The sequence below is a fragment of the Agelaius tricolor genome, unplaced genomic scaffold, assembly GCF_023055355.1.
Source record: "Agelaius tricolor isolate 1412-34295 unplaced genomic scaffold, bAgeTri1.0.p SCAF_31, whole genome shotgun sequence".
NCBI classification, from domain to species: domain Eukaryota; kingdom Metazoa; phylum Chordata; class Aves; order Passeriformes; family Icteridae; genus Agelaius; species Agelaius tricolor.
The window spans coordinates 4,405,797-4,416,737 of record NW_027269291.1 but is presented as its reverse complement, the minus strand read 5'-3'; the positions used below and the strand labels follow the sequence as shown (position 1 = coordinate 4,416,737).

The window sequence follows — 10,941 nt, the reverse complement described above, 5'->3', positions numbered from 1 at the left end:
TCTCTGGTGGTGTCTCGGGGCGGGCCGCCGCTGGCGGGAGGGCTCCCTCACACCGGGCAGCCGCGTGGATGCCCCGGCGGACGGAGAGCCGCGACCCGTTCCCCGTTGAAGCCGCGGTGGTGGCGTCTTCACCCGCGAGGGATGGGAGGGATGCTTGAGGGATGGGTCGAGTCTAATGAGGACGGCGCTGATTGGCTGGGAGAGACGCCCCCTCTTCCCGCCAGCCAATGGGCGCGCCGGACACTGCGGCGTGGGTGAAGCCGGGCGGAGGGTGAGTGTGAGGGCGGCGGCCATGGCGGCGCCCGCGGGGTCGGTCACGGTATTTGCGGCGGTTCTTTCCCCGCCAATTAACGATGATTCTTCCCTTTGGCTGTAGCCTCCTCCAACCAAACACCAGCGCTCTCAGCCCCAGCAGAGATGAGGAGGGCCGGGTGAGGATGGTGCTGGAGGACACGCTCCAGCTTCATCCCCACTCCCTAGGCTTCCCTGCTGGATGGATTGGGGCTGGCAGCTTGTGCTGTGCTCAATACCCTCCAGAAGCTGGGACGCGGGAATTTTTTGGGCACTTAATTCTTTGAAAGACATTTCCTCAATGCTCTGGGTGCGTCTCCCCATTACAGCTCACCAAATTTTCCTGAGCAACCTCTTTGGGTGGTGTTCTGATTTTTCCCCATGTCTGGTTTAGTTGGAACAGGCCAAATATATCCCCCAAAAATGCTGTATTTTGGGGAAAACTAGTTCTGGCTCCTGCCAGTAACATCTGCAGGAGCAAGCTGCCCTCTCCCCTCGTGTGCACTTCAAACCAGAGCTTGTTAAATATTGATGTGTGAGATCTGTGCAGGCCCTTGGACAGCAAAAGTGCTCAGATCCCTGCCTGGCCCTGCTTTCCAGGACAACCCTTCCAAGGGCTGCTTTCCCCTGCAGTGATTCCTGTGGAGGAGGGACAGAAATAGCAGGGTTTTGGGAGCAAGTCCCAGCTGAGGCTGGAGGCCAGAACTCTGGAATTACTGCAGTTAAAACCCTGTTTACAAGGGCAGGAGAGTTTTCAGTGTATTTTTACAAATCGTATTTATTTCAGGGTATTTTTACAAAGCAGGAGCCTGCACTGCCGTGATCCAGCTCCTCCTGGTTCCTCCTCCTACAGGCTGCAGCAGTGGGAGGATAAAATCCTGGTGGGATGGCAAATAAATAATAAATAACCAGCCTCTGTGTTACTCCAAGCCCCTTGGGACACCAGAAAGGCTCTTCATGGGGGCCAGGTCCTGTTGGGGATGTAGATAAACCTCCACAGTCTCTGCTGTTTGCTGGTCATATTTTGGCCCTCTTGATTTTCCTTGTTGCTGCAGGGGAACAGATGTTCCCATCTGCTGTGCTGGTGTCTGGAAAAGGGAAGGAAAAGGGAAGATGTTCCCATCTGCTGTCCTGGTGTCTGGAAAAGGGAAGGAAAAGGGAAGATGTTCCCATCTGCTGTCCTGGTGTCTGCTCCAGCTCTGCCCCTTCCCTCTGCCTCCAGCTGCCACAGGCCTTGCCCACCTCCTCCTCCTCCCTCCAAACTGTGGGTTTGGCTCCTGTTTGAGGACTGAATTGTGACTGAAATGTCTTTTTTTTTGTTGTTGTTTTCTGTTTTGTTGTGTTCCCAGCCATCCTCTGTGCCCACCTGGGCAGTTTGTACCTGGTTCTTTTATGGGCAGAGTTTTTTGCAGGGCTCTGGGCTGGGCTGCAGGAGGGACACTGGGCTCTGTACCCTGCTGGGGCTGCTCTGTTTGTGGGATTCAGATACTCACAGTGCCCTCAGCTCCCCAGAGCTGCCTCTATGTGGCTGAATCCCTTGATTTGGAGAACACACAAGCAGGATTTAGAGGATTGCAGGGTCTGTGCAGTGTCACCAACCAAACAAAAACCCCAAAATCACAGATGTGTGCTCAGGGCAGCTCCCAGACACCAGTGTGCTGCTCAGAGCTGTGAGTGCCCTGTCCTTAGGGCTGCCACTGGTGTGGGAATGGCATTTCCTGAGTTCCTTGTGGGTTCTGGTGGTGTCAGAGGTGGCTGAGCTTTGATTCCTGGCTGCAGGGACTGAGCAGGGCTCTCCCTCTTGGGCCTTGTGTGTCCCTGGCTCAGATATTGTCTGAATTCTGCCCTTTTTCCAGTCCTGGCTCAGATTTTGTCTGAATTCTGCCCCTTCTTCTATTGCTCCTGGGTCCCAGTCCTGGCTCAGATCTGAATTCTACCCTTTTTTTACTTTTCCTGTGTCCCAGTCCTGGCTCAGACATTGTCTGAATTTTCCCCTTTTCACTGCTTCTCTGTCCCTGGCTCAGATTTTGTCTGAATTCTGCCCCCTTTTCACTGCTCCTGGATCCCACTCCTGGCTCAGATATTTTCTGAATTCTGCCCCTTTTTTATTCCTCCTGTGTCCCAGTCCTGGCTCAGATCTGAGTTGTGCCCTTTTTCAGTGCTCCTGTGTCCCTGGCTCAGGTATTTTCTGAATTTTGAATTTTCTGAATTCTGAATTTTCCCCTTTTTCACTGCTCCTGAGTCCCAGTCCTGGCTCAGTTCTGAATTCTGCCCTTTTTCCCTGCTCCTGGGTCACCCTCAACAGACCTGCCAGAAATTTCCTGATTTCTCTGAGCAGATCCAGAGGAGGCCATGGAGATGCATCAAAGGCTGGAGCTCCTCTGCTCTGGATCCAGGCTGGGAGAGCTGGGGGGGTTCACCTGGAGAAAAGAAGGATCCAGGGAGAGCTCAGAGCCCCTTCCAGGGCTTAAAGGGGCTCCAGGAGAGACATGGACAGGAAATGGAGGGACAGGACAAGGAGAAATGGAATATTGGGAAGGAATTCCTCCCTGATTTTGGACAAGAGATGGAGGGACAGGATAAGGGGAAATGGAATATTGGGAAGGAATCCCTCCCTGTGAGGGTGGAGAGGCACAGGGTGCCCAGAGCAGCTGTGGCTGCCCCATCCCTAAAAATGTTCCAGACCAGGTTGGGCAGGGCTTGGAGCACCCTGGGATAGTGGAAATCCCTGTCTATAGCAGGAGGTGGAGTTGGATGGGCTTTAAAATCTCTTCCAATCCAAACAATTCCATAATTCCATGGTCAGGGTGCTTGTGACCGTGTTCACAGGGGTCTGAGGATGAGGGGAGAGACGAGGATCTGACTCCATGTTTCAGAAGGCTTGATTTATTATTTTATGATATATATTACATTAAAACTATACTAAAAGAATAGAAGAAAGGATTTCATCAGAAGGCTGGCTAAGAATAGAATAATAAGGAATGATAACAAAGGTTTGTGGCTTGGCTCTCTGTCTGAGCCAGCTGACTGTGATTGGCCATTAATTAGAAACAACCACATGAGCCCAATCCCAGATGCACCTGTTGCATTCCACAGCAGCAGATAAGCATTGGTTACATTTTGTTCCTGAGGCCTCTCAGCTTCTCAGGAGACAAAAATCCTAAGGAAAGGATTTTCCATAAAAGATGCCTGTGACAGGTGCTGTAGATGGGGCTGTGGTTTGATGATTGGAGATGCTAAAGGGGAATGAATTGCTGGAGCTGCAGATAAACCAGCTGGAGGAACTCAGGGCTGGCTCAAGTGGCACATCCAGAGCAGCATTTTTAATCCAACGCTGTCCTCCAGCCTGTGGAACACCCATCTCAGAGGCTGCCAAAATCCTGCTGCTGTCTCAGTGACACCCTGAGAAAGTAGGAAAATGAGCTTTGAATGAAGTTGCCTGTTTGGGATTAAATATTTGATGTGCTCAGCATGAACAGAATTCAGACAATATCCTGGCATGTTTTGCAGCTTTTCTCTTTCCCTTGCAGGGACGGGCACCATGTTCCTGGTGGGACTCTCGGGTGGCATCGCGTCGGGGAAGAGCGCGGTGGTGGCCGTGCTGCGGGAGCTGGGCTGTGCCGTGCTCGATGCCGATGTTATCGCCAGGCAGGGTGAGTTTTCCAGCGCTCCTCCCGCTGCCTGAGGTTCCCCTGACAACCGGGATCGCTGACGGCAGAGGGTGCTCTGGGTACATCGCAGAAAGGGTTTCCCTCCTGCTTCCCAGTCCCAGCTGCCCCGGGAGGGGGGATTGGAACGGGGATGTATTTTTAATAAAGGGAAAAAAAGAAGATTATGACCAAAAAACACCGTGGGGATGTTGTACTCTGAGTTTCCATCCCCTGGAGTGTGGTGATTCCCAGGTCTGAAAGCCAACTCTGGGCAAAAGGAAATGTGGTTCCCTGTCAAGTGGGATCCCTTGGTGAGTCCAACATGCCCCCTGAGCCCCAGGACACCCATCCTGTCACTCAGTTACACTGGTGGCTGAAAGAGAATGTCCCTCTGTGCTGGATGTTGTTTTTCTGGTGATACTGAGAGATCAGAGCACAAAATTAATGTGCTCAAAAAACCCAACAAAAAAAAAACAAACAACAAAAAAACTACAAAACAACAACAACAAAAAAAAAAAAAACAAACAAAACCCCTAAACAACAACAACAAAAAAAAAAGGGTTGTGCTGCTTGGGCTGGAGAAAAACCCCAAAATCCCAGATCTGTTGACTCAGTAGGACCAGAGCAGACCTTGTTTTCCCTGATTACCTGTGAGATGTTAATCCCTTTACCCCACCAGGACAATGAGGAGAGCAGAGGGTGCCCAGAGCAGCTGTGGCTGCTCCTGGATCCTTGGGAGTGTCTCAAGTCAGGCTGAATGGGGCTTGGAGCAGCCTGGGACAGTGGAAGGTGTCCCTGCCATGGCAGGGGGTGGCACTGGGTGAGGTTTCTCCCCAAACCAGTCTGGGTTTCTGAGGGCTGTGGCCCCTGCATGCAGCAGGTTTGGGGTCTGCTGTTGAACAATGGTGCAGTGGTGTCATTTGGAAGTGCCTGAGCTTTTCTGTTTGGTGAAGAACTTACTGTGTAGCCACTCAAAGCTGTGATGCTTTAACATTTTATTGCACTGTAATTCCCCTGGAGGTGCAGGAAATTTGCTGGAGGTGCTAAAAGCCCTCAGAGACGGTAGGAAAACACTACAGATACTCTGTGAAAGTTTTCTGCCAATCACTTTATTTTGCACCAATTCCTTTTTTATATGTGTTTGTTTACTATATGGATTTCACCCATCCTGAAACTGCCTTCCACAGGAGAAAAAAATTGGTCTTAAAGACTTTTATGAGGTTGGCCTGAGGTTACAACCTGTGGCAATGTTCCTGGATTTGGGAGAGATGATTATCTGTGGTCTGTCCTTGCTGTGGTTACCCTCAGCTGGAGCTTAATTATGGTTTTATTGCTTCATCCCTTTTGTTGGATTTTTTTTGTGTGTGTGGCTTTCAAGTTATACACTCCTGTAACGTCAGAGCCCCTGCAAGAGCTGATTGGGGATTGAGCTTTCAGAATCTTTTTCTGTTCATTTTCCTGAAGGATTTAGTGACTGATGTGAAAGACAATAAAAAAAACCCCACATCAGCAGCATCCAGGGCCACGTTACAGCAGTGACATCCACACAGTGCTGAAGTTTCCAGCTGGTCCTGGTTCCTTTAGGATCTCCCTGCTCCATCCCTGGTGGGAATTGGCTCAGCCCAGCTGCTCCCCCAGCCCTGGCTTGTGGCCATCACCGTGTCCTCCCTGCTGGCCGGTCACCCTGAGCAGCAGCACGTGCCACCAGGGTTGTGCTGCTGAATTAATGTCTGCAGGGCTTCCATCTTCCAGGTGTCAGCCCTCAAAGGGACCTTGGGCTGGCAGGAGCTGCAGAGGTGGTGCCAGGACAGATGTGCTGGAGGCAGATGTGCTGCCACGGCGAGCATCAGCTCTGTGGTGAATGAGTAAACCCCATCTGAGGGTGATTGCTGATGCAAACACCAACTGTGCTGTAAAACTGGCTCTCACCCCCAGCTCTTTGATGTTCTCAGTGGTGCAGCCCCACTCCAAGGCCCATCAGCAGATCCTGCAGCACTTTGGCACCGAGATCCTCCTGGAGAACGGCGAGATAAATCGGGAGGCTCTCGGAAGCATCATCTTCTCCCAGCCAGAGAAACGGCGGCTGCTGAACTCCATCACCCACCCTGAGATCCTGAAGGAGATGCTGAAGCAGATCCTGAAGTATTTTGTACTTGGTAAGAGGCCTTGTCCAGGCTCCTGCCCAAGTAGGAGCCATCCCTGCTCCCTTGAATGTGAGGAGAGGGACAGGGCTGACAGAGGAAGGGAAGGGACATTGAGTGACAGCCTGAGGTGTGTTTGGTGTCAGCCTTGTCCAGCCTGCCAGGACTCCTGCTTGGGCAGGAGCCATCCCTGGTCCCTTGAATATGAGGAGAGGGGCAGGGATGACAGAGGAAGGGAAGGGACATTGAGTGACAGCCTTTGTGCTCTGCCTGCCGTGGCCTTTGGTGTCAGTGTTTGGAGGATTCATTCCTGATTCACTCCTGCCTTTCACTGCTGCCCTTCACTGCTTTCCTCTGTGGTTTCAAGTGTATCTGTAGGGCCTGGGAGCAGCTTTGCTGAGATTCCCCACCAGATAATGCCACGTTGCTGAAATGGCCACATGTCCCTCCCTGCCCCCTGCCTGCTCCAGCTTCACTGCAAGCTCTGGAGCCCTCTGAGTGTCGATAAGGTGAGGAATGGGCTGACAGCTGTGGCTTCCAAAGTGCCACGTTCCCCCTGATAAAAGGAACAAATGCAGCTGTCAGGCTGGGCTGGGGAAATGCCAGATAAGATCACCAGCTGTTCCAGAGGTCTCCATGTAGACAGAAATATGCCTTAATAGAGTCAGTCTGGATTGGTGGTGCTTATCAGAGCTGAGCCCTGAGAGAGCTGAACAGGCTAGGGCACCACGGGGCCAAGCTCTGCTGCGGGGTGAGGAGGAGGAGGAAGCACAAAGGAAGCAACAGGCAGGAATGCCAGGAGCCAGAGATGGAGTCTTGAACTCGGGGCTGCGGGCTGAGGAGGCGGATGCTGTCCTGGCCCTTGGCTAGAGCTCTGTGTGGCTTCAGCAGGCTGCTTTGTCCTCATTAGTCAGGATTTAATGATTTGGGATAGCTGGATGTTGTCTCTGAGGATGGCTGTGTAAGGAAAGCTCTGATCGATCAAATCAGAGGGCAGCCAGAAGCCTCTCAGGATGGAGGTGCTGGTGGAATGGTGGCTCCTCGGATGATGATGTCTTTGTCAAGACTTTACTTGCTGTGGGCAGCTTGGTTTTAGGGGGGTTATAAAGAGGGGACACCAGCCTGAGATATGTCCCCATGACTGGGGGACACACAGGGAAGTGAAGTCCTGACTTAGAGCTTTCCCCTCTCCCCCACACTCAGCAGGGCACCTCCCCAAACTCTGGCCAAGGGCAGGGGCATGGAGAGGACCAGGGGACAGTGATTGACTGTGAGAAGCTCTGCTCCCTGTGCTGTCAGAGGTTTTAAACCAAACTCAGCCCGTTTTGGTGAGAGTTCAGCCCTTGGGCTGTGCCTGGAGGCTCCCCTCACATTTTCAGTGTCACAGCTGCAGGAGGTCTGTGGGGATTTCCTTGCTCCCCTTGGAAAAATGGAGCTGTTTAGCCAAAGCTTTTCATAAAGGGAGGAAAGCTGAGCTGGGAAATGTTGGCTCAGATGGCTGCAGCCTGGTGAAGTCTTGGACAAGAGAAGGAGAGGAGATCAGATCCTGCTGTGGGCACTGCTTCCCGGGAGAGGCCAGCACAGCACACAGCTGCTGCTCCTGCCAGCCAGGCACTGCTGCTCTCATTTCAGCTCCTCGTTTCAGCTCCTCATTATATTTCTGCAGTTTCACCTTTGGTCTGGAGCAGCCAGGTTAGGGTTGATTTTTTTTTTTTCCTCTGGAAACTTGGAATGAAACCATTTCCTCCCTGTGAGAGGGAGGAGGGCCAGCAGGCTCTGCTCTGCTTGGCTGTGATCATGGAGCTGAAGAGCTCCTGCTTGCTTTGCTTTTCCTGACCATGGTGTGTGTGCAGCATGAGGGATTTGGGAATGGGGGTTAACTCTGTTCCCTTTTTTGGGGAATGTTGCCATTTCCACAGGTTACCGCTACGTGATCCTCGACATCCCTCTGCTCTTCGAGACCCGTGGCTTGGCCAGGCTGATGAAATACACAGTGCTGGTTTATTGGTAAGTGCTCCAGGAGCCACGAGGACAGGGACAAAGCCACCTCTCTCAGATGGGACCCTCATGTGCCTCCGCTCTGGAGGTTCAGCCTCAGCCCTGGTGCAATTGAGAGAAGTGATACCTCCCTTTATAGTGCATGAGGGCCTTCCTGAGCTTTCCCTGGCACCATCACAGAGGGGAATTCACTGCCTTTGGGCCTTCCACGGCCCATGTTCTGTCAGGGCAGGATCTGGGGCACTGTTACAGGCTGTGTGAATGCTGAGAACAGCCCAGGCAGCAGTGGCTCTGCTGCTCCAAGTGCAGGCTGACTGTGTCAGAAATTACAAGGGGGCACCTCTCTCATCCCCACTTTATCCCAGCGATTCCCCCCGTGCCCGAGGAGGGCAGATCCCCCTTTCCCTCCCTCCCACGCCCAGCTCAGCCCAGTGCTCCCCCCGGCAGTGACCCCCCGACGCAGCTGGCGCGGCTGATGAAGAGGAGCGGGCTGGGCGTGGCCGAGGCCGAAGCTCGGATCAGCTCCCAGCTGCCCCTGGAGGAGAAGCGCAGGTGGGCCACGCACGTCATCGACAACTCCGGGGACTGGGAGAGCACTCGCCGGCAGGTCCTGCAGCTGCACACCCGCCTCGAGGATTCCCTGGATTTCCTCTGGGCACGGCTCGTGGTGGGCACGGCCGTTGCCGGGCTCGGCGGGCTGGTGTTCCTCCTCATCCGGCATTTCATCTCTTAATTCACCTTTTCTCTTAGGCAGGGAAGGGGCCTGAATTTCCCCGTTTGAAAAGGGCAGTGAAAGGCCACCTCTGTTAATGAGCTTTGCCAGCTGAATGCAGACAGCGGTGTCTCCTTGCACACTTCCCAAGGTGAACACAGCCAGAGGTTTTTTCAGGCACATTCTCCCTGCTCAGGTTCTCACCCACCAGCTGTGCCTGTGGGATGATGCCCTTGTTCCCATGTGGGTCCATTGTGGGACTTCACTGAGTTGAGGCACTTTAATCAGGCACAATCTCACTTTAATCAGGTACAATCTCACTTTAATCAGGTACAATCTCCCTTTAATGTCTTCCAGGACAATCTCCTCCCTAGGGCTGTGGCCTTCTCAGGCCCTGTTATTGCCTAGAGTGTCGCCCAGGGTGATTCCCCATAGCTCAGCCCTCCTCATCCAGATTTAGATTTTGGATTTCCCCTCTTTCATGTTGATTTAAAGGAAAGCTGTAAAATCAGCGAGGGGGAGGTCAGCACCTCATTCACATGGATGGGGTGTTCAGCTTGCTGCTCCTCCCCTCTGTGGCCATCACTCATGGGTCACCCTTGGCTTTGGATCCAGGGGTATGATCCACCCTGGAGCAGGCTGAGACCTGGGCTCTGCCTCATTCAAACTCATTTCCTGCTGTTTGAGCTTCCTTTGGCAGCAGTTCCCCGGTGGGAGAGCCGAGCCTGGGCGAGGCGGGTGCTGGGTCTTCACTCTTGTTTTAATAAAACACTGAAAGCAGCTGCTCCACATCCCGTGGCTCTTCCCAGCCTGCTCCCAGGCTGTTCCTATGCCGGGGCACGGCTGCACTCTGTAAAGTTCAGCACACGCAGGAAGAGCTGCTGGCTGCTCCTGCTTTTCCCAGTAAACATCCCTGAGCTGCTCCAGGAGCTGCTTGGAGCTTCAGCCCTGCCATGGCCTTCCTCTGGGGGGGCTGTGGCTCAGTGTTGGCTCTGGGCACCCCACGGGGTGGGTCTGGCTTGCTGGGATGTGATCCTGGATCTGCTGTGGTTCTCTGTTCCCTCTGGGCTACCCCTGTCCCCAGAGCCACTGCTTGTCCCCACATTTTGAGAAAGGTGGGTGCTGCCAGCCCCTGACCATGGTGATCCCTGGGATTCTCCAGAGTGTTCCCACCCTCCTGCCTGGCCTTGGGCTTGTCCTGCCTGTCCCCTGTGCCATCCTTTAGCCCGGGGTGTCCCCAGCCACCATGTGCCCCTTTTTGGGGCCAGGCACTCATCCACCTCCATCCTCCCCTGAGCCCCAGTGTGCACCCACAGCTCCCATGTCTCACCCACCTGGAGGGAGGAGAGACCTGGTGGTCCTTGTGCAGCCCCAGGGAGCCTCCCTGAGCCGTACCCGAGCGCTGACCCCTCCTGCTCTAAACGCTCCGTAATTGCGCCGTGCCGCTGGAGTCCCTCGCAGCCAGCCATCAATCAGAGCCGGAGCGCGATTTCTCGGCCGAGATAAGAGCCAGTTCCGCCTCCCTCGGATAAATGGAGCCCGGGGTGGAAGGATGGAGCGAGACGGAGCCGTAATCGCATTTGGCGCTTCGCTCCCGCCCGGCTGGGCTGACGTTCACCCGCCGCTAACGAGTTTAGCGGGGCCGGGAAAGCGAACGGATCCAGGGCCTCGCTGAGGCCGGGGGAGCCTGGGCTGAGCCCCCTGCGTGGGCTGCACCCACGGGGAAGGGCTCTGGAGTTGTGTCCGTGGGAGCTGTGAGGTGCCCGTCTGTGGGAGCTGCCCCAGGATTGCACCAGTCCCGCTCCTGTATATCCCAAACCCCCTCGGGGACAAGCACAAGGAAGGGGGGCTCCAGGAATGGGGTGCACCAGGAAAGGGGGGCTCCAGGAATGGGGTACACTAAAGAAGGGGGGCTCCAGGAATGGGGTACCCCAGGGAAGGGGTGCTCTGAGGAAGGGGTTACCCCAGGGAGGGGGTGCTCCAGGGATGGAGCTCCATGGCCACCTGGGGCCGTGACAGTGGCCGTGTGGCCAAGCCTCAGCCATCCCCTGTCGGTGACAGATGGCTCAGCTCCCTGGACCGGTCGGTGATCAGTGGCCATGGAGGGGGCCTGGAGGACCCCCTGGCTGAGCCCTGTGCTCCTGGAACA

General features: G+C 54.4%; 1 protein-coding gene across 1 annotated transcript; it reads left to right on the top strand.

Moving 5' to 3' along the window:
* Positions 1–137: 137 nt before the first annotated feature.
* DCAKD (dephospho-CoA kinase domain containing) lies at positions 138–9,575 on the top strand. The gene is made up of 5 exons (XM_071450713.1): positions 138–271; positions 3,822–3,944; positions 5,894–6,097; positions 8,002–8,089; positions 8,528–9,575. Exons 2-5 carry the CDS (start codon positions 3,833–3,835, stop codon positions 8,811–8,813), a joined length of 690 nt encoding a protein of 229 aa, XP_071306814.1. The 5' UTR covers positions 138–271; positions 3,822–3,832; the 3' UTR covers positions 8,814–9,575.
* The last annotated feature ends 1,366 nt before the right edge of the window (positions 9,576–10,941 follow it).